General features: G+C 37.1%; 1 protein-coding gene across 1 annotated transcript in view; it reads right to left on the bottom strand.

Moving 5' to 3' along the window:
* The window catches only part of prkcba (protein kinase C, beta a), a 39,173-nt gene that overhangs the window by 10,592 nt on the left and 3,547 nt on the right, over nt 1-25,034 (bottom strand). Inside the window, exons 3-9 of the mRNA XM_079811414.1 lie at nt 10,339-10,421; nt 4,105-4,216; nt 3,534-3,662; nt 716-872; nt 478-612; nt 301-397; nt 55-201 (exon numbers count right to left, since the gene is read on the bottom strand). Coding sequence (XP_079667540.1) covers nt 55-201; nt 301-397; nt 478-612; nt 716-872; nt 3,534-3,662; nt 4,105-4,216; nt 10,339-10,421 — 860 coding nt within the window. The remainder of the gene's footprint in view (nt 1-54; nt 202-300; nt 398-477; nt 613-715; nt 873-3,533; nt 3,663-4,104; nt 4,217-10,338; nt 10,422-25,034) is intronic.

Genomic DNA, 25,034 nt, shown 5'->3' with positions numbered 1-25,034 from the left:
AGTATTAATTTCTTTAAAAAAGTATAAAATAATATATAAAACAGTGTGTGCTACCTTGCCAAAGCTGCCTTTGCCCAGCACCATGATGAAGTTGAAGTCTGTGAGCTTCATGCGGTCTTGGTTGCCATTGGCATCATATTTGGAGATGTCATTCTTTGAAGAGCCATCTATATTCTTAGTGCCAGGGCCAATCTTGGCTCTCTAGATACAAAAAAAAAGAAATCAGAATGTTGTCAGAAAGGGAGGAAAGCTAGAGAGAAAAAAAAAAAAGTTTTTACAAAATGGGAAGGTGGATTCCACCTCAAATTTCTGCCTCAGTTCTTCATTGCCATCCTCTCCATCTGGCGGAACTGGAACATTGAAATATTCCCCTTCCTCTTGGCCCAGACACTTAAACCTACAATCCAAACAGATCAAGACGATTGTCTCAAACTTCGAGCACTGAGGACTGATGCATCTCATCATGGTAGTGCTTACCATCCATCGACGCCTTGTTTCTGCAGCTCGGAGATGCCAAAAGACATGGATCCCATGAAGTCATTTCTGCTGGTCAGATCCCAATCCCACACCTCCACTGACAAACGCCTGTCTTTATCTGTATCTTTGAGGTTACTATGGTAGCATGAAGATGGAGACAGACATTACACACATGTAAAACATCCACATCGACACAAATGCACGCACTTGATTGCAGATTGGTTGATTTTTCACTCACAAGCTGAAGTGTTCATCCCAGGTAGGATTGAGGGAGCACTTGATGGTTTTGGTCTTCTGCTTGCTCTCACTCTTTGGGTCTGGAATTAATTTAAGCTTCACGTATGGATCTGACAGTCCGTTTGGATCCATTGGCACCAAGTTACGAGCCTCCTTGACTATAAATTAAAAAAAAATACACAATGTGAAAACCAATGAATGCACCTCTTGATGGAAATTAATGCTGTGATGTTATTAGGTGCACATTTTTTGTCAGGATCTTATAATGACAATGCAAGAGTCCAGTACTGTGTAAAGCCTACTCTAGCACATCCCAAAGACTTTCAATTAATTTAAGGTCTGGACTCAGAGGTGCCAATTCATGTGTGAAAAAGATTCTTCATGCCCCCTTCATGAAGAATGAAACTTCAGCTATCTATATACACAGCCCTCTAAATGTAGCTCTAGAGAGCTGATGGATGGGTGAACTGGTGTGAATGGGATGTGGGGCGATCGTTGGCGGATTGATCACATGTTTCCAGAGGATGCGGTTTCTGCCCAAGGCTAAAAGAGCTGAGAAAAACACAGACTCATTTAGAACACTTTGTTGCTGCGTTTTATTTTATTTTATTGAGTAGTTGCAGTATTTCTCATGAAAACAATATTCCCATTTTTTCTTTTTAACTAAAATCTAAACACCTAAGCTAAAAACATACAAATTTGACCATTATTGCATCATTTCTACTGATTTGCATGCTTGGCTGAAAGTTTAAGCTAGTAAAGTAGTTTGCTTTCTGCCATGCTAATATATCATATCATATGAGCCACAACAGCACAGACCATATTTGTTTATAACATTCCATATTCAAATCCAGCACAGCTGTGTGTTTTCTAGTTTCTGAACAAGGCCCTTCCTCAGTAACTCCAGTCCGTGTGCTCAAGTCTATAATGATGAGTAAATTATTATCAGAGCATTTGTTTGGAAAAGCAACTGACCAATTAAACAAAAGCACAAATTACATAAAAATCCAGTGCTTTTTTTTTTGCTGTATCTCTCATCTAAACCGGTAACACGATACAAAGAGGTTCCATTTGTTAACGTTTGTTAATTACATTAGTTAATATGAACTAACAATGAAAAATACTTCTAAAGCATTTATTAATCTTAGCTCATGTTCATTTTAACATTTACTAATACATGAAAATCAAAAGTTGTATATTATTTAAATGGAACTGAGTTGACATGAACTAACAAATCAAGAGTTGTATTTTTATGAACTAATGTTAACAAAGATGAATAAATACTGAAACAAATGTATTGCTCATTGTTAGTTACTACATTAGCTAATGGGACTTTGTTGTAAAGGGTTAACTTGAAAACAATAAAATCTTTATCTATCCATGCTAGGACCAAATATCCGCACACCGGTAGTGCAACCTAAAAAAACTACATTGTAGTGTCTGGGGATTTAAAACGTTTTGTCAGATAACCAAACGTGTTATTTTTGTTGGTCAAGGTGATTTAAACTGGTTTTAAAATTGAGTTCAGCTAGATTAGCCTGACCAGTTGAAAAGTGGGTTTTCCTCTAAAAAACTGATTTTTAATGTTTTTGAAAGAAGTCTCTTATGCTCACCATATCTGCATTTATTTGATCAAAATACAACAATAAATAAATAAATTCAATTTAACTTATACCTTATTTTAATGTATTTTAAAATGTAATGGCAAAGCCATTACTTCAGTCTAGTCTTCAGTGTCACATGATTTTTCAGAAATCATTCTAATATGCATGTAAGAGCCAATTTAATATGGCAATAATTTGTATATTATTATTGTTGATTGTGCAAGTAATAACTAAAAGTATTATTTTGTAACTTTATTTGAGAGGCAGTTTTGATATTTCCTGTGTTTTATATTATCTCAGTATTATTTCCTATGTTTTCTTATGTATAATTTCTGTTTGGTTTCTTTAATGGTTGTCGTTGCGGAAGGTTTAAGGTAAGAGGTTCGGGCATAGGAAGAAAGGGATAAACTGTTTTCTTACCGTCTTTTCTGTCATTTATGGATAAAACATGTGTTTAAACGTTTATGGTAACACAATACAAAGGTTTGACAAGTGTAATATCATAGGATACAACAAAATGTTTGTACATTTTTGTATTTGATTAAACTTTACAGATTTTTGACTGACTTCTTTGAAGAGTAAGAACCCATTTTTCCTGCCACTATAATACAGGTGTAGTTAACCTAGGACTTTGCATCGACATTCAAATAAGAAAACTTCTCTTTTCGTCCGGAACGAGCAATATTTTTGTTTTTAACAAGAGGATTTGATGATCAAGAAACATTTAATATTATCATCATTGTTGAAAACAACTAATATTTTTGTGGAAACCTTTAACATTTTATTGTTATGATATGATGAATATCAAGTTCACTAGAACAGCATTTATTTGAAAAAGAAATATTTTGTAACGTTGTCTTTAATGTCACTTTTGGCCCATTTAATGCATCCTTGCTGATCAAGTATTAAATTCTTTCCAAAAAAATGTCTTACTGATCCCAAACATTTGAACGACCAGCCTGACCAGGCCAAGAGACCAGCTAAGACCAGCAAACCAAGACATTGCTATGTGGCTGATTTTGTGGTCAGGACATTGCTATGTGATTGCCATTGTTAATGTATTCTGAGGGTTACTTTGTGTGCTTTGTGGTTACTAGGGTATTTCAGATAGTTGCTACAGTGTTCTGGGTTTTTGTGGTGGGTGCTGTGAATTGCTAAATTAGCTTTATTTAAGAACATTATAATATTTAAAAAGAAATGTGTGTGTGAACTCACTGGTCACGGAGAGAACATAATTTGTGATACTAGCAGTGATATGCAGCCGTCCTCTCCTCTCGGTGTGGTCTGTTCCACACAGGCTGGGAACATTTTCCACGCATCGTTTATGAATATTCATCATACAAGCTGCAGAGAACCACATATAATTAGATTGACAGCATTACACATGTAGCGTTTGGTTCTCACTCACTACTTACTAAGAAATGCCCACACAAACACCGCAGACACCAAGACTTACACACACACACACAAAACACCCACATTCACACTGTGATCACACCCACACTAGCAAAAACATATATAGAACACTAGATAAACAGCTGTATTTACATGTGTACCACACACACAAATAAATATACATATTTGAAAGATTCAAAATCAAAATTACATATGCATTCCAATGCATCCTTTCCAAATAACAGTTTATCTCTTCCAACAGAATAGATCAAACAGTTTATCATGTAATGTATCATCATAACCAGCAGAGGTCACTGTATGGAGGGATTCATTGTGCAGTGACACACTGTTGGTTCAGTGTTTGTGTGTGTGCGTGCAGGTTTAAACTCACTGTCACATTTCATCCCCTGGTGTAGGAGCCCGTACAGTAGAGATCCACAGTGGTCACAGAATGTGGGGCTGGAGTATGTGTGTACCTTGAATTTGTGCTTACTGCGAGGATCCTGTGACACAAAAACACAACGATTTCTTAAGCCTTTAAGACCTAAGGGTATTTTTACAATTAATTTTCCGCCTGGTTTTATTTACTAAAAAAGCTTGTAAAACATCAACCCTGTTGTGCACAGACAATTGACACACCTCTTTTTTTTTCAAGACAAGTTGCACTGTCAGTATATTTGTGTTGCATTGATGTCACATGAATGTAAAATAAGTTATGGGACCATAAAGACAAATGAAAACATAAAACGGAAATTGAATCACTCAAATATTTATTGAAAACACACACAAATAAATAAAAGCTAAGCATATTTCCTCTGGAAAACAGTTTGTTCAAGTCTTTGGAGTCCTGGAACTCAGGAATAAACATGAGAACTTATACAGAACCAAAACTATTTACATTTTTCCAAAAAAAGTCCAGGCGTTTTTGGCCTCTTTGGATTTTGGATATTTACTGGTGCTAAGCCTCAAAACAGTTCCTATCAGGAACTTCTCCTCAAACTTTCTCCACAAAACTACTCAAAACTGCAGCGCGTCTCTCTCTCTCTCTCTATCCTCAACACTAGCCGTGCGTCTCTCTCTCTCCACAATAACAGAGCTGTGGTTCATGCGTAATGACGCACACCAACATGGATGACGGATCAGCCTGTCATTGGTCAAACCCTCATCAAAAATGTCAGCTAGCATCAAGCTAGCGGCAAAAAATGACGGAAAATTTATAAATTATGGACATCAAGTGGATAAATCTTGGATGTAAGCGTTTTGATTTATAGCTGAACAACTCCAAAAAGATGCACATGTTCCAGGCTGGATAGAAAACCTTCTGTAAAGGCTACAAAGACACCCCCGTGATGGCTAGCTCGTTAGCTTTCTGCTGGAAAAAACGGTAAGAAAATCGATAAAAGTTTCATGAAATAATATAAATATTTATCGGAGGTGCCGTGTGACGTCGTGGGTGATGCCGTCGGGCTCTGAAGAAACTACCTCAACAGGAAAGTAATATTACTAAACCTTAGGTTACAACAATAACTCAGAAGCAAATAAAAGTTAAAATAATCGTTTTCTATTTTAATATACTTTAAAATAAATTTCTGTGATGCAAGCTGAATTTTCATCAGCCGTTCCTCCAGTCTTCAGTGTCAAATTATCCTTCAGAAATCATTATGCTGACTTATTATCAATGTTGGAAACCTTTTGGAAGTTTTTTTTTGGAACCTGTGATAATTTGCTCATGATTCAGAACATCTTTTCTAACAATATAAACCTTTACGCATTGTTCTTTTTTAACTTTTTATTCACCAAAGAATGAAAAAAGCATCCCATGTTATAAAAGCATTGATAATAAATCAGTGTATTAATTATTTCTTAAGGATAATGTGACACTGAAGATTAGAGTAATGGTGAAAACTGATGAAAATGCAGCTTTGCATCACAGAAATAAATTATATGTTAAAGTATATTAAGATAGAAAAACATTATTTTAAATTGTATAATAAAAAAAAAATAATAAATTTTTTTTTTAATAAAATATATATATATATATATATATATATATATATATATATATATATAATATATAATATATATAATACATGTATACATATATACACACACACACCGATCAGGCATAACATTGTGACATTTTATCCTAATATAATGTTTTTGCTTTTGCTGCCAAAACAGCCCTGACCCGTCGAGGCATGGACTCCACTAGACCCCTGAAGGTGTGCTGTTGTATCTGGCACCAAGATGTTAGCAACAGATCCTTTAAGTCCTGTAAGTTGCGAGGTGGGGCCTCCATGGATCGGACTTGTTTGTTCAGCACATCCCACAGATGCTCGATTGGATTGATATCTGGGGAATCTGGAGGCCAAGTAACGTGTCAAAGTAACATCCACATGGATGGCAGGACCCAAGGTTTCCCAGCAGAACATTGCCCAAAACATCACACCGCCTCTGCCGGCTGGTCTTCTTCCCATAGTGCATCCTGGTAACATGTGTTCCCCAGGTAAGCGACGCACACGGCCATCCACGTGATGTAAAAGAAAACATGATTCATCAGACCAGGCCACCTTCTTCCATTGGTCCGTGGTCCAGTTCTGATGCTCACGTGCCCACTGTTTGCGCTTTTGTCAGTGGACAGGGGTCAGCATGGGCACCCTGACTGGCAATGCAGCCTCATATCCCCCAAAATATATCCCCCCACTAACAGGTGCCGTGATGAAGAGATAATCAGTGTTATTCACTTCACCTGTCAGTAGTCATAATGTTTTGCCTGATCGGTGTATATACGCACAGTGCCTTCGTACCCCTTCGAACAGTGCCTTATGTTAAACTAGTTTAAATTACCTTTTTGTTAAATTTAATGGAAAAAAACAACAACTTTGCAAATGTATTAAAAGGGAAAACCCAAAATGAGTGCATTGCATAAGTATTTGTACCCTTAACTCAATACTTAATACTGTACATCAATTCTTTTTGGGTATGAAGCGACAAGATTTGCACTTCTGCATTTGCCGATTTTCTGCCATTCTTCTCAAGCTCTGTCAGTTTGGATGGGGACCTTTGGTGGACAGACATTTTCAGGTTTCTCCAGAGATGTTCGATTGGGTTCAGGCTCTGGCTGGGCCACTCCCGGACATTCACAGAGTTGCTCATATGCCACTCTTGCATTGTCTTAGCTGTGTGCTTAGGGTCATTGGAAGGTGAACCTTTTGCCCAGTCTGAGGTTCTGAATGCAATGGACTAGGTTTTCATTAAGGATAACTCTAGCTTTCCCTTTATCTCGAAGAGTCCCCAGTCCCTGCCACTGAGAAACACCCCCACAGCATGATGCTGCTACCACCACCACACTTTACTGTTGGCAGCACCTGGTTTCCTCCACACAAACTGATGTTCATCAGACCAGAGAATCTTGTTTTTCAGTCTGAGCGAGTCGTTTAGGTGCTTTTTTTATAGCAAATCCCAAGTGGGTTTTCATGCGTCTTCACTGAGGAGAGGCTTGAGTCTGGCCACTCTGCCATAAAGCCCAGATAAGTGGAGTGTTGCGGAGCTCAACAAGTGACCATCTGCTTCTGGGTCACCACTCTAACCAAGGACCATTGATTGCTCACTTTGGCCAGGAGGCCAGCTCTAGGAATAGTCCTGGTTGTTCCAAAGTTCTTCCATTAAGGATTATGGAGGCTACAAGCTTCTGTAGACCTTCAATGCAGCAGAATTTTTTTGTAGTCTTCCCCAGATCGGTCTTGACATAGTCCTGTCTCTGAGCTCTACAAGGCAGTTCTTTTGACCTCATGGCTTGGCTTGATATGCATTTTCAGCGGTTAGACCTTTTATTGAGAGGTGTGTGCCTTTCCACATCATACCCATTCAATTGAATTTGCACAGGTTAATGACACTCAAAGTGTAGTAACATCTACAGTACAAGTGAAATTGGAATGCTCCTGAGCTCAGGAGTGTCCCAGAAAAGGGTACAAATACTTATGCAATATAATTTTTTTTTATTTTTTATTTGTAACTATTTTCCCCTCCAGCGTTTAAAAAAAAAGAAGTTGCCAGCCACCGCTTTTGATCATTTTCACAAAACTTTCAGGGCCCCTGAATATTTTGTTGTATTAATATCTGAATATGCAATATATTAAAAGAAAGATCCTCTGCTTAAAAAACCCCCCAAACAAACACATTTTATTCTAGCTTCACGCATTCTTTTTTTAATCAACACTTGAATGGTTGTAAGTTTAATAAAAATGCAACATTCTGAGCAAAAAGCTGAGAAGACTACATCCAGATCGAACTCAGAACGATGATCAAAACACAGATGGAGTAGATTGAGTCCACCAACACCTCTAATGCTTGCACTGTCCTATAGCTTGTCCAGGGTTGACATTTCAACATATGCATATGCTATTGCTTGTTTACTCTTTAAGAAGATGTGTTATAGCGCACCCTACCGCATAAAAAAAAAACAGAAAGCCCGAAAATTTCGTCAATGGCGGGGAGTTAATACATTTGCAAAGTTGTCACAAATCTGTTTCGATTTTTCATTATGGTGTATAGAGTGTATATTGTGCATATTGATGTTAAAAATAGTAATTTTAAGTAGTTTAACATAAGGCAGCAACATAAAATGTGGAAAAGATGAAAGGGTATGAATACTTTTGCGAGGCACTAATATATATATATATATATATATATATATATATATATATATATATATATATATAAATATATGTATAAATATATGTATATGTGTGTGTATGTGTGTGTATATATATATATATATATATATATATATATATATATATATACACACACATACACACACATATACATATATTTATATAATATTTAAACTCCTCACCAAGCAGTGTGTATACATGAATAAGTGAATGTGTGTGTGTGTGTGTGTGTGTGTGTGTGTGTGTGTGTGTGTGTGTGTGTGTGTGTGTGTGTGTGTGTGTGTACTGCTTAGTCACCGGAAGTAGTTTCTTTCAACTGAAAAGGAAGTGTATATATATTGTTTTTTTAAGTATGTCGAAATAGTCATTATTTTTAATTTCAGGTTTAGCAAAGGCTCAATTGCAGCGAGATATACAAGGAGGAATCGAATCAATTTAGTGGATATTGAGGGACCATACACTCAAAAAAAAAGAATTTTCACTATTGTTAGTTGCACTCAAATCATCCTTGTTCACATTTCTTAAACTCATGTAACTAAATTAACTTAAATTTACTGAGTTGTTTCTACTAAAAATGAGTATTGTCAGCTTTACTTAAGTGTTTGTTCAGTCAACTGAGCTGAGTGAAACGAACAAACTGGGCAGTGGATCTGTAGTTCCCAGCATGCTTTGCAAGGGACTGCATTAGGAGAGTACATTTAAGGATTAAAGTGTTATTTTATGTTTTTCAGTAAAGGAAAAGATGTTGTTAGTTTATGTTAGTGTTTAATGTTCAGTTATGTTGGACCTTTAGAGGAGTTTCTGTAATTTTGTGGTTACCATTATTCAGAAGAGTGGTGCCTGTGTTTAGGCTGTGGGCACTCATATACACACAATTATTGGATGGACTTCCTGCCGTCAATTAAGTTATATTTGCATTTTGTGTCTAGAAATATGCTAGTTGTTAATTAATAGTTTTCCACTTACACTTATAGAGCAAGTAGTTAATTGAATAAGGTAAATTAAAACGATAAATGTGTTCACCAAACATAATAAACTTTTATAAATTTAACATAACATTATTAAGTAAACAGCACATATAAATATTATGTAACAGAGACAAATTCAAATGGTTTGTATTTACTTAAAGAAATTGTCAACTTTACTTGACTTTCTTTTGTTCATATAACTAAATTGTTATTTGTAAAAATGACTCAACATAGTTGCGTGGAACCACTTGACGCTGCTTTTTTGAGTAAATTCAACAAGTCATTTTTTTGAGCGTATGAAACAATATGCTAAATTCCTACAGCTAGGGGGCGTCAACATAGAAACGCAAGAAATAATATGCTGCAAATGTTACTATAAAAAATAAAGCTATATGAAGAAGCAGAATTTTGATTGCTGCTTTTTCTTTGTTTACATGGTCAAGAATCAAAGCTTTTCTACACAGCAGCATCACACAATGGAGATGCAACAAACATCACTTTTCATGTACAGTTTCATTAAAAGGAAAACAAATATAATTGCCTGCAATGCAGAAACAAAGCACAACACAGGAAGTGCGCATATGTGAGCCTGGTTTTACACATATAGGGAGGAAGCACGGTTATAAATAGAGATTAGAGAAGAGAAAACTGATGTGTCTGCCTGTGTGCACGTGATTATAGGCTATAGTGCAAGTAAAGACATGAGGAACATGATTAGTGTAAGGCTTCATTAAACAGTACGTAATCAGTTACCACTGAATAAATATTTAAACTGCTCACCAAGCAGTATGTATACATAAATAAGTGCGTGTGCGTGTGTGTGTGTGTGTGTGTGTGTGTACTGCTTAGTCACCGGAAGTAGTTTCTTTCAACTGAAAAGGAAGTGTATTTCACTATCAGAAAAGATGGTGCAAGAGAAGCTGGTGGATAAAAAGGGGGTGGGTGAGGGAGTTGCTTGTTGTCTAGTATGGCTTCACTTACATCTGATGCAGGGCCCTTGTCGGCCCCTGGGCAGGAAAAAGTAACAAATTCATGGCAGCGTTTGTGGACCACGAAACCGCACACTGGGGGAGAGAGAACACATTTTTTGTATTATATTCAATATCAAAATATCAAAGCAAGTTGCATTTAGTTTACAGAAAGAAAGCACAAGCACTGTTCTTTTTTAAATGATAAAACACAGTACACAGTCCAGAATGAAGACAATGTATTTGGAAACTTTCTGGTTGTCAAATGTTAGTGCCACAGGTTCATGGTTAGTAAATGCTCCGTTAGTTCTGAGTAAAGTTGAGGCTTCATTTGTTTGAAGACGCCATGTGGTTAGATATTTTGTGGTGTAATGCAATCACATTCAGACATATTTACACAACGTGTTCACAGTGCATCTCCAAAAGCTGATATTCTTTAGAGGATAAGATGGAGGACATTTGTGCTTCTGCATCGCTATTGACATTTAAAAGTGTTATTTTAGTATTATTTAGATACTATTATAGTATTTTATACATTTTTATACATTTATGTTTTTAATTAACCTTTATTTGTATATTTCCAGTTGTAGTGTAATTTTTATTTTACATTTCTATTTAGCTTTTTATTTCAGTACTTCAATTAATTTTATTTCAGTTAGTTGCCAACACAAGGTTTCTGCAGCTTTTATGAAGGTAACTTTAAGACCTTTTTAAGACCAATTAAAAGAACATTTAAGGAATAAATTGAAGGGAACATTACATGACAATGTTCTCTAAATGTAAATGCAAAACATATTTTTTGCAGTGCATGCAATTTAATTTTGTTAAAATCCTATGAAATCCGTTTTATGATAAATAGGGCCCTTACTGGTTTCAGTTGCATTGTGTTCCTGAGACAAGAGTCTTGCTCTTCCCACGTGTATTTGCCTAATTTGCCTACTGCTTTATCATAAACCTCACAGTGTAAGGTTATACCAGAACGTGCCTCTGAAAGTCTAATACTTACTAAACGATTATAATAAAATCACCACAACCCCAAATTCTCTGGCCAATACAAACAGGAAGAGCAACAAGGTGGGATTGATGACTATTTATTGGAACAAATAAAGGGTGACATTCACACCTGTTAAACTAGCGTTATGTAACTATGAATACATATCACATGATAAAAGAGCCCAAACCATTCCCATTAGGGATCCCATGGAGTTCATGTAGGCCCAAACAAAAGAAGAGAACTTTTCTGTGCTGATTTTAGAGGAAAATTCTGCAAAACATATTTAAAAATTGTTTTAGAATAAATCAAATTTGCCAAAAATGCACATACTGTAATGATAAATGTAAACATTGAAGTCACCGTAAATCACTTCAGAATGTCTGCCAAGTGAATGTAAATATATGGGCATCAATAAAGAATGCATGTATTGATCTGTCTAAATATGATATTGTCACTAGCACACTATAGCAGAGGAAAATTTTCAAACAGTTGATAATGCTTTACTAACTGAATGAAACACTCATGAATGAAAAAAATCCCCGTCTTAAGTATTTTTGTCATAGCCTATTTGTCTGCTTAAAATATCTATAAAACTTTTAAATCAAGATATATTTACTTGAGAAGCAACACTGTATGAGATAATTAGCATATATTTAATACATGTGTAATGTCTTACTGCACTGACAGTTTTTTTCCAGTTGTTTCAGGTAAACAATTTAAAAGAAATTTAAACATATCTGACAGTGCAGTGCAAATAAAATAAATAAAAACTTGCAATGAATTAAGAAAACATGTATAACAATGATTCGTTTTCTGCTGATAAATGTATACTATATTGCCAAAAGTTTTGGGACAAACTTTAATATCCCATTCTTAATCCGTAGGGATTAATATGGAGTTGGCCCACCCTTTGCATCTTAAACAGCTTCAAAGTTTAGGAGTTTAAGATAATTTTTTACCATTCTTCTAGGGCTGGACGATATGACTGAAAACTGTATCATGATATAGTAAGTGTTAAATATCGGTAATTATTGATATTTTTATGACCTATTTAAAATACTGACCAGGAGAAAAATATATTACACTTTAAACATTTTTATTTTGAACCTAACCTTCCTCTGATTATAATCCCCTCAGTTATAAAGGCAGAAATGTCAACACAACAATGGAAAACACTGAGATAATTAAAATGTAAACATAAGTCTAAAATCACAATGAACACTTAACAATCTCTTAACATTAAGGTGCAGTGCCTCTGTTATTTCTTTGTACCGTTAAGATGCTTTGTCATAAGGAACTCATGCAGAGTACCTCTCTAATGTCGTTTCAAAGAATAGTACAAAGGCAAGCGCGTCAAGTACAAACACGTCCCCAAATGGTCGAGGCACGTCCGCAGTCACCGGAGGCTCACGCTGCAGAGCCAGACGAAAGTATAACAAGTCTTAAGGTGGTAAAACAAGTTTGTTCTGCCATACTTGCGGGCTGCCTTGTTTTCCTGTTTTATCAAAAATTTCCTCGCTCACTGCGGCACTCATTTTCCACTTATCACTCCACGCCGGTTCTGTTACTGAAGAATCCAACACGAGACAACGATATGGCGCAATTCAAACTTGATACTGTTACATGATTGGCTGTTAGCGTGTCACTGCCTACGTTGCTAGGTTACCAGTAGAGATGCTCCGATCAGCATTTTTGGGGCCGATCACCGATTACCGATCACCAAGATCATGATCTGCCGATTGCCGATCACTGCCGATCACAGAATGGCAGGGGAATGGGAATCTTTTATCTATAATCTTGCCGAGTTTGCACCATTTGTAGAAATGAAACTAACTCTAAATTAAGGAGAACCACCAAGTGTTTATTTTATAGGAAATGAGATAACTTAAGGCTACTGTAGGCCATCTTTCCCAAATAAATGCATATAATAAATGTATATAATTATCTCACCTAAATATTTGATCATGCAGTGCATTTTTGTTTTTAAAAACAATTTTTCAGGTAGGTCTAACATTAGTATTGAGGTAAGAAATACTAAAGACATTTAATAAGAAATCAAATGTAAATTAATATTGGTCATCCTTGAATAAATTAAATTAGATTAATCCTTACACTTAAGGTTGCAAAAGTTAGTCATTCAAGAGCAGTGAGTGTCATAAAGGCTAATCAAACAACACAAGACAAAGAGAAACTCAGAGACAGCAGCAGTTTATTCGACAGCTGTCACTTTAAGAGCGAAAACGGATAGGTTACATGCAGTTGCACAAACGTTCACTCGCGAGTCACGACGGGGTTTACATACTCACGGTCTGGAGAGCGCGAGAGTGCTGAGCGGTTTGAACACTGGCAAGACTTAAAAATAAATGCAAATGGTAAACTTTAGTGACGATGCGACACTGCCTCGATTGTGCAAATCCTGAAGTGGCAAATCCTGTGTCAACTGTGCAGCTCAATTTTAGTGCACATGCGCTGATGTGAAGCCATTTGAGCATTTTGAAAGGGAGAGAGAGAGCGCGCGCACGCGGTGATTCACTCGCGCTGTTTAACTTGCGTCTCACAGAAAGTTTTCAAATGACTGCGTAAGTTATTTAATATAGAAATATGAATTGTACCTCACCTTCAGCATTATAATTATTTTACCCGCGCTGGAAAGAGAATGAGACGGTGTCGCTGCATATCATGCCCTAGCTCTCACGGCAGGTGCGGGTTTATGTGTCGTCAGCATGCGATCGGTTCATGAGATCTGCCTTTTTGGAGACCGCCGATCAATCATCCCAAAGCGATTATCGACCGATCGAGATCGGTTGCCGATCAATCGGAGCACCCCTAGTTACCAGAGCGTGAGTGCCTTTGTTCATGTAACCAAACTTGCTCCGCAACCTCTGGTTTCTTCCGACGAAGACAAAAAAAGATCAAACTTTTTATTATCGAACGCATTTTTTATTGATATCGATTACGTGTCTATTGCGATACATATCATTATAGTTTTATCGCCCAGCCCTACATTCTTCTAGAAGCACATTTGTGAGGTCAGGCACTGATGTTGGACGAGAAGGCCTGGCTCGAGGTCTCCGCTCTAATTCATCCCAAAGGTGTTTTATCGGGTTAAGGGTCAGGACTCTTTGCCAACTCACTCATCCATGTCTTTATGGGCCTTGCTTTGTGCACTGGTGTGCAGTCATGTTGGGACTGGAAGGGGCCATCCCCAAACTGTTCCCACAAAGTTGGGAGCATGAAATTGTCTAAAATGTCTTGATATTCTGAAGCAGTTCCTTTCACTTAAACTAAGGGGCCAAGCCCAACCCCTGAAAAACAACCCCACACCAACTCCTCCACCAAACTTTACACTTGGCACAATGCACTCCGCCAAACCCAGACTCGTCCATCAGATTGCCAGACAGAGAAGCGCGATTCGTCACTCCGGAGGATACGTCTCCACTACTCTAGAGTCCAGTGGTGGCGTGCTTTACACAACTGCATCCAACACTTTGCATTGCACTTGGTGAAGTAAGGCTTGGATGCAGCTGCTCGGCCATGGAAACCCATTCCATGAAGCTCTCTATGTACTGTTTTTGAGCTAATCTGAAGGCCATGCAAAGTTTAGAGGTCTGTAGCTATGGACTCTGCAGAAAGTTGACGACATCTGCGCACGGTGCGCCTCAGCATGCGCTGACCCCGCTCTTTGATTTTATATGACCTACTACTTCAGGGCTGAGTTACTGTTTTTCCCAATTGCTTCCACTTTGTTATAATACCACTAACAGTTGACCGTGGAATATTTAGTAGTGAGGAAATTTCACAATTGGACTTATTGGACAGGTGGCAGCCTATCACGGAACCACGCTTGAATTCACTGAGCTCCTGAGAGCGACCCATTCTTTCACAAATGTTTGTAGAAGCGTCTGCATGTCTAGGTGCTTGATTTTATACACCTGTGGCTATGGAAGTGATTGGAACACCTGAATTTAGTGATTTGGAGGGGTGTCCCAATACTTTTGCCAATTTAGTGTATATCCCATTCCAAACAGTTGCTCGGCTGTCTGATAAAATAATACTATATTAAAGCGCCTTGCTGTTTCCATGGTTTCTACGGGAATCAAGGGTAGCGCGGATATCATTGACAGGCGACGCAAGGACACGGTCCATAACACTGGTTAAAATAGCTGATTTCTCTGGATTTAAATATTGTTGGAAAAGTATACAGGTCAACAAAATATATAACATTGTTCTATTTTTTTTTTTTTTTTAATCTAAAAATGACATAGTACCTTTAACTAATAAACAAATACAACTTTGATTTTAATAATGTATTAGTAAATGTTAAAATTGATACAAGCAAAGATTAATAAATGTTAATAAATGTTAATAAAAGATTAATAAATGTTAACTAATGTAGTTAACTAATTAAACTTTATTGTAATGTGTTACCAAAATAGGTTTTATTTAGAAGCCTATATTTTTAAAACAATTTCAAGAACATAAAAGCATATCCATCTTGTTTAATGCCTATATTAAAGCATACTTTTCGGCAAATATGCAATATAAACTGGATTGACAACCATAAAGTAACAGACAGAAACACACAACAACAACAACAACAAATCATTATAGGCCTTCAGACTTTAATCACTGGGATCTAGCATTCATTATTAATCAGACTATTAAATATGCATTGTTTGGAAAATTATTTATGAGGTTGATAACTCAAATGGCAACTGTTGCGATCTGTGATTTAACTGCAAATCTGTTTCACGAAAACACTTTCTTTTCACACACATTTTACCCTTCTGAATATCTGGCCGAACTTGACAGACCAGGTAAATATAAATACAGGGGTGAAGTTCAGGGAAGGAACCACACACATTCATGTTAAATCTAGCTAATCTTACACTCACATTCCAGCCACTGGAATTCATGCTTAAATACATAAAGGAGGAGGCAGGGACGGTCGAGTTACAGCGGCCAGACTGAAGCTAAAGGATCTCCCCTTCACATGTAAACAGTCTATTCTATTCGGCACACCCTTCCCCTTTTCCAGAGAAGCATTCCAGGACATTCCCTCTATAATCTGTCAGTTGTTGCCTAGCAACAAGACCTAAGGGTTAAAGAGGGTGGAACTGTTCTCTCCACTAAATGTCAAGTTTATAGTCTGCCTCAATTTACACTAAGGATGTTCACACTAAGGATGATAACTAGAACGATAACAATAAAGATTTAGTTTTAAAATTGTTCAAAATGTAAAAGAATGGAGGGTCTATTTACACTAAGTGCATATAGCCCGTCTGGTTGGCAGAGGCTATTGACACTAACTCCGCCCACTGATGTCTGGTTGGGCCAGATACAATTACGGAAGACGCCAGATTGTTAACAGTAGCAATAGTGTAGGGGTAAGGAGTGTGGCAGAAAGTTTTGACTCAAGTTCAAATACGCAATTTGCCGAACTCGCTTTACTCCCGGTTCCCATCATATATCAGGAAAGGCATTTATTTTCAATAAAAATGAAGAAAATATTCAAAAATGGATATAAAGTGTCTAACGTGTGTTTAATAATAAAGTGTTAGGGATGTAGGGAGGGCTTTATTGTCCCAATAAGATGGCATCCATTTAATAATTGTAATAAATATAATCATTTACACTCTATGTTATTATTGCATACCATAGTGTACAACACCACTGAGGTACAAATGTCTCCCACTATTTATAACTAGCATCTAATTGCTATTCACACTTATTGCAAAGAAAATACTGCTATTTTTACATAGTTTAAATAGCATATGGCTAAGAAAATGCTGGTATTTGTAAAAAAGCACCTATCGCTATTTGCACTTACTGTAAATAGCATCTATTGCCACTGCCTTAAATGAATAGCATCACAAGTCCTCATCACAGCTATAACAATAACACCACAGAATAACGATATTGTTGGAATCACTTTCAGAATATTTTTCAAGCTGATGAATGATAAAAACCTTCACAATCAATCAGTCATTTTAAGTGACAAACGACAAAACTGCAGATCATGCTAATTATAAACAGTACGTTATCGTGCGTTGGTGTGTGGACACTAATATAGTTATTGTTATAGAAAGGGCCTTAAAAGAATAGTTCACCCAAAAAATGTAAAAATTTAAATGAAGCCATCCTAGGTGTATATGACTTATTTCAGTCAAACACAATCAGAGTTATATTAAATTATATCCTGGCTCTTCTCAGCTTTGTAATGGCATTGAATAGTGCTTATCAAAAAAGCGCATCCATCCATTATAAAAATAATCCATGTGACTCCAGTGGGTTAATAAATGCTTTTTGAAATGAAGCGATGGGTTTTTGTAAGAAAAATATCCATATTTAAAACTTTGCTGGCTTTCACTGGCTTACAGCAACGGCCGCATACGCGTTCACAAGAGAGTCGAGTTCCAGCGGAAGGGTGACCTATGACCTGACATATGACGTAGTCTAAGCTCAGGTGAGAACTGACGAACACGGAAGCGCAGAGGATAGAGCAAAACAAAACACCAGTCACAGAATAGAAGTAAATGCAAAACCACATGAACGTCATATCATGTAGAGCCCTGCACGGGCCTCAAATCTAGGCCCTAGCCCGAGACGCTGAGGCCCTAGCCCGGCCCATGTCCGACATCTTTTCAAAATTCTCCGCCCGAGTCCAACTGGAGCCGGCCGACAGTGAGTTAACCACGTTTGATCAATTTAGCCCCTCAAATCAACACTTAACTTGTCTTGCTTATAATCCATAGACATAAAACACTTCAAGCGTCACAATGTTAGTTTAAACGTTTAGCCTACTATCACCACCACCACCCCCACAGCAAAAAGGCATTTTTGACAAGCTGAGGCAGGCTGATGCTGCTCGCAAACGAAACGGGCTACGCAATCTAAACAAATAAAAATAAAAAAAACATGCAGGTTGTCTTACCTTACACCTCTCCACAAAATGAATATAAATCCGATCTTCAATTCCTGCACTATATGCACATTTAACAGAGTTCACGTCAACGAAAGCAACAGATATGAGCTGCATTTATTTATCAGCTCATTTTAAGATCAAAGACCGCAATATGAGAACAAGCGACCTAAGCACTGGTAAGAGCATTTAGTCTTATTAGTTTTAATGAAGATGATGTTTTTGAGCATCTAAGACTATTTTCAGTTTCACTTGCGGCAGTTTGCGCGTTGGCTTGCTTTACTCATTTGCGGCGATGCGAGTTGCACAGCGCCGTTCTCTAAACACTGCGAGCCAGTCTTGACAGTCGCGGTATCATGGTCTCGTTTTGTTTCCACCAGCGCAGCACATCTCATCGTTTCTTTTAATTAATTAATGTCTAAAATATAAAACGAAGGAGAAGCCTATAAAAGGCCTGAAGCCCGGCCTGCGTTTGAGGTATGACGTGAAAATTGGCCCGAAGCCCGGCCCTAGGGGCATAAAAAAGTCGGGGCCCATCAGACTCGGGCAGAAATGCAGGGCTCTAATATCATGTCCTACATCAGGTCAGAGGTCACCCTTCCGCCGGGACTCGACTCTCTCGTGAACGCTCGTACAGTCGTTGCCGGAACCCAGTGATTATAGTTTATAAAGTTTTAAATAAGGATATTTTTCTTACAAAAACCCATCGGTTTGCTTCAGAAGGCCTTTATTAACCAACTGGAGTGGTATGGATTACTTTTAAGATGGATGGATGCACTTTTTGGAGCTTCAAAAACTCTATTCAATGTCATTACAAAGCTGAGAAGAGCCAGGATATTACTTAATATAACTCGGTTTGTGTTCGGTCACATACACCTAGGATGGCTTGAGGGCGAGTAAATTACAGGATAATTTCCATTTTGCTGTTGACGTTTTAACTCTTGGCAATATCACAATTAAAGACATGTAAAGGAGAGTGGGGTAAGATGTGTCAGAGGGCAAGATGTGCAGCCCTCTTTAGGCTATCAAACTACACAATTTTTGTCATGTGATTGTATACACAAGGTTTTGAAAGAAGTCACTTATGCGCACAAAGGCAGTGTCCATTTTCATTCTATTCAATTACAAACAACTCATTTATGAAATTAGTTTAAAATAATAGAAATGTTTAAGTTTCCCCAATTATTCAACTTACACTCTAAAAAATGCTGGGTTAAAAACAACTCAAGTTGAGTTGAAAATGGACAAACCCAGCAATTGTGTTGTTTTAACCCAATGAATGGGTTGTTTTAATCCAGCAGTTGGGTTAAATGTTTGCTTAAAACAACCCAATCACTGGGTTAAAACAACCCAATTGCTGAGTTTGTCCATTTTCAACCCAACTTGGGTTGTTTTTAGCCCAGCATTTTTTAGAGTGTACCCCTTGACTTGAAAGACTTTTTATAGAAGTTACATTTCTAGTACTGAGCTATGTTACAGATATCTTGCAATATAATTTGCCAACTTAGTTTGATCTAAAACTTTGTTCTTGCCCAGAGACAACTTAAGTGGCACAGATTAGCCAGTTCACACCTACGCATTTGTGTACTGTTATGATAAGACACACTTTCCCACCATGACGTCTTTGAAATGTTTTCTTCGGTAGCTAAGCAAGTTTGAACCTGCACAGAATTTAGAAGTTTTCAAGTTTATCCCAAACCCTAAAATATTGCATAGCTGTGATAGAACAGATGGTCTTGCATAGGCAGACTAACTAGATCTGTGGTCACCACCAAGAAAATCATGAACACCATTGCAGCCTCAAGTTTGCTCAATCGACCATGTGGACCCAATACACGGACCCAGTGTTTATATAAAACAAAGTAAAGTGAACAAAAGAGAATGAGCGTTGTGCTTGTTGATGCTAAGGTGTTGTGGGTGGTTTCCACCAGGGATTTGGGTAGAATTTAGGTAGATCTGAGCATTAACAGATTATGTGAGTACATGAAATACAAGGAGAGCTGCACAAATAAATCAATAAATAGTGGTTGCACTGGCTTGTGAAAACAAGTACTTAAGAAACATCACCTGACACCTGAGGCCTTAATTCCAAAGCAAAAAGGAATTGGAATCTTGAGTTTGTGACAACAACAAAAAATCAGCAAGAAGAATGCAGAGTAACTAAAAAGATTTATTGCAATGCAGACAGCTTCATTGATTATAATGGAAACTTTCAAAGTCCATAACTCTGCTCACACAGGCAGTGAGCTCAAACATTGTAAACTTGCAGTGACAGCTTCAGTGATTTAAACTAGTTCAGAGTACTCTAGTATTGTTTTCGGTATATAATATATTCAATATTTACATAACATTGGGTTTGTTTATCACGCTGCTGGCAGGACAATGTAAGTTGATAATTTAGGAACTGGTTTTCATTTAAGACAGATTTTACATTGGATCATTATTACAGTGGTTATCATGTGTATCTACATGTTTGGCAACAGTTCTAACTGACAAATTATTGGTGCACCTCTTGACGAAAATAACATCACAACACTTATTTCCATCAAGAGGTGCCAATTTTTGGTCAAGATCTTGTATTGACAATGCAAGAGTCCAGTACTATGTAAAGTCTACTTCAGCACATCCCAAAGACTTTCAATTAATTTAAGTTCTGGACTCAGAGGTGCCAATTCATGTGTGAAAAAGATTCTTCATGGTCCCTCCCAAACATGCTCCATCCCTCATTTCACATTCTTTCACGTCTTCCTAATTTTTAAAGAAATGAAAAAGCTACACACTCCACCAATTAGGGTTAGAATAACGGTTGCCAAAATATAACATGCTAGAAACATAATAATCATCCAGTCATAGATTCTTAAAGGAACACGTCGACTTTTTGGGACTTTATCTTATTCACAGTATCCCCCAGAGTTAGATAAGTCCATACACACCATTCACATCTCCGTGCGTGCCATAACTCTGTCTGACGCACCCACCACTAGCCTAGCTTAGCACAAAGACTGGAGGTAAACGGCTCCAGCTAGCCTACTGCTCAATAAGTGACAAAATAACGGCAACATTTTCCTATTTACATGTTGTGATGTGTATAGTTACATTGTGTACTAAGACCAGCGGAAAATGAAAAGTTGTGATTTTTTAGACCAATATGGCTAGGAACTATACTCTCATTCCTGCGTAGTAATCAAGGAACTTTGAGCCGTCCCATGAGTGCAGCGGCGCAATGAAATTACAACTTTTCATTTTCCGTCGGTCTTAGTACACGATGTAACTATACACATCACAACATGTAAATAGGAAAATGTTGGCGTTATTTTGTCACTTGTTGAGCAGTAGGCTAGCTGGAGCCATTTACCTCCAGTCTTTGTGCTAAGCTAGGCTAGCGGTGGGTGCGTCAGACAGAGTTATGACACGCACGGAGATGAGAATGGTATGTATGGACTTATCTAACTCTGGGGGATATGGTAAATAAGATAAAATCCCAAAAGGTCTGCGTGTTCTTTAAAGCATTTGCCTATTTATATCCAAACTGAATTTTTTTTTTTTTTGGGCCATGGAGTGTACGTTACAATAGGGAATATAAAACTAGTTTCATGCCGACTTTAAACTCGTATTTGAAATTTATCGAGAACCCCTAACTTTAGGGTTAATGGTTTGTTAAAATGCCTTGTGATGCTTGTCTTATAGCAATCACTACCAATAAAAGGAATTACAGTGTATGTAAACAGCATACAAAAATAGGCAAAAATAGGACTTCACACACATTCATTATGGAATCTCTTAAATCCCACAGCTACATGCATCTTAATTAGAGTCAAGGTCCTTATTAATTATATCTTTGCGTTCAATTATTGCCCTCCAGTCATTACAGCTGTGTGATTACAGAAGATTCATGCAGTCAGTGATGACGGGGTTCTGTAGCAAAGGCCTGCTATCAGTTTGAAACCCTTTAAAACTCACCAAGCAGCCTCAGTGTCCATGTAGTTACTATCATAACATTTCCAAACAATGTAATCCAGTGTCACATTAGTTGTGCACATTTATTTATAATGTTACTGTTTACTTCATAGTCATTGTCAGTCTAGTGACAATATTTTTTAGTCATAGAGACTTCATGGGATGGCAATAATGACCTAATGTTCCAACTTTTGAGGTTTTCAGCTTGCACTCGTTTTTGCTTATCTCTACTCAAAGTATACGCATATTTTTAAACCCCAAACTTGCATAAAAATGATAAGTATTGGATTGATAACTGAAATGAATGACAATGACAGCAACTGTTCTTTTTTCAAACATGACATTTTGGCACGGTTCCATCTTGCTCATGTCGGTGTAATTTAATATGATCCTGGGTTTATAGATTTACATACACGCAGGTACACATCAAATACACGTTTTGCAGCGGTAAAAAGATCAACGACGTTAATTAATGAATTCATGTGCTGGCATTATTAAAAAGCATTGTATTTGGCTGCAGCTGTAATAAAAGGCTTCAATATAAGCATTTTGTCAAGCAGGTCTTGGTTAATTGAACAGTAGCCTTCACTTCAACCTCTTGTTTGCATTCTCTCCCTCTCTTTCTCTCTTCACTTGAGTCTCAGTCTGCAAGTATTTGCCAGTTAAATGAAATGGTAAAAATAGCTGCTGTGCTGGTATCAAACACATCCCTTTGTTACAGTAGCAGGTCAGCTCTGACCTCCTCTCTTACCTTCTATTTTTCACTCCTAACAAATACAAATACGTACATGCAAAACAATTTAAATAAATTTATTATTCATGTATGAGAGATGGGGTGTGAATCTTATGTTTATGTCTTATGTACATCATACCTGGTAGCAGTTGCATTATGAATTTAAAGAACCCTCGAAATCACTAGACAAACATTGTTTTCTGTCCATTTGTTGAGGTTTTTCCCAATAAAAATATTGATTTGGTGAGTTTTTAGGGGTACACTATTAAATGGATGGTCTCCAAGCTAACAGAAAGCAAATTTTGATTTCATAGTGTCTCTAAAAATAAACTAAATGCCCACATGAACGACTAAATGATTGACAATGATTATTGCGTGAATACAGAAATGTAATTTTGGCACAAGGAAAAGTGCCGGCTGTTCTATCTCACTCTGTTCAATCTGCACATGTGCATAGAGGGAACGTTAACAAGATGAGTCCAGATCTATGCTTTGTCTAATCAATCTTTATTTCTTTTAACAGTTGCATTTATATGTGTGCCTGTGTATGTGTCCACAAAGTAAATGATCAACATTGATTGTTAACATATCGCTGCATCAGCAATGGCCCTGGCTGGCCCTCACAGAGTACTATAAATTTATCAACAGAGCGAATATGGACTTTGGCTTGGTAAACATAAAAACAACCAAAACTAATGCAGTTTTTGTATGGCTATGCAATACAGCAACTATTGAAAATTGGTATAATGCCAATATACTTTACAAAATGGCATGAGATGACGTAAAACAGATTTAACGTTGACAAGCTGTGATGAACTATCAGAAAATTAAGGAATGACTTTGCCCAAGTAAAAAACAAATACACAAATTCACTATGGTACTCAACATTAGAGACTGCAAAGATGAAGAGCCATGCAAGAGAGATGTCTCTCTAAGTGTGATAAAATATGCTAATCAATTCCATAAATTTAGAATTTGTTGGAGACCATGTGGAGGCAGGAAACATGGGAACGAGGCGTTATCTCCGCAGACAAGCCAAGCAGGCCATTTGTACAGAACTCATTGTGCTAAAACAACGCAGATGACAATTTCAGTGTATTATTTGTGGTGTAATGTTTAATATACTGTAACTGTCACTACTGAGATCTGATCTTAAATATCAAAGATTATTCACAAAATCAGGCACAAAACGGTGAGATCCTTATCGATCATCATAGGAGAATTTAAACATATTTAAAATTTGGAGCGATTTAGAAAGTTTAACCTTGAAAAAAGTAGATTTTAACTGAAAGATTTGCTGAAAATACACATTTTCATACAATAAATGGAGAAAATCCACAGCAGGATTTCCAGGTTTCTTTTTTCTCAAAAAAAATGTGTGCGGGGGTGGGGTATCTTCTAGAGATCGACCGATATGGGTTTTTCTCTAACAGATGCCGATGTTTAGAGGTCAGGATAAGCAAATGGCCGATATGTACTGCTGATATCTTGAAGTTTTCCCCTTCATTTGCAAGCTAAAATGTCACACTAAGTGAATGCACAACATTTCTAAACTTAACATCATTTATTGAACACTGACTTGAACCATCTCTCGAATCTTACTTTTGTGCACTGCACGGTATTAAAATTTGTATCCAAAGTTAACCAAACAAATCAATAAACTGACCAAGTATTAATGATAAACATGGCCATAAATGCCATTCCCATTCTATGCAACGCATCTATACACTATATCTAATTTGCATAGTAATGTGTTTTTAGGAAAATATGTAATGTAAACAGACTGGGAGCAATAAAAAGGAATATTTTCATAAGAATCTCATATTTCATAAGGATATCCAGATTTAAAACTGTGTATGTTGTCAGAGAAATTCACTAAAATATAATATCCTCTACAGACGCGAAACCTCTATTCTGGGTATCAGGAGGATATTTCTGTCTCGTGCAGCAGAGTGGCATTTATATTTAGATGGCACTTCCGAAACTTTGCAGCATGCAGGTGGCCATCGGTCCTCTTAGCAGCATGACAATCAATAGTTTTATTCAATGGATTTTATATACTGTATAGCCTCGAGTTTCACGAGCCTGCATTAACACAGCACT

The sequence above is a fragment of the Gobio gobio genome (genome assembly GCF_949357685.1).
Source record: "Gobio gobio genome assembly, chromosome: 3".
Classification (NCBI taxonomy): Eukaryota; Metazoa; Chordata; class Actinopteri; order Cypriniformes; family Gobionidae; genus Gobio; species Gobio gobio.
This window is presented reverse-complemented; position numbering and strand designations above follow the sequence as displayed.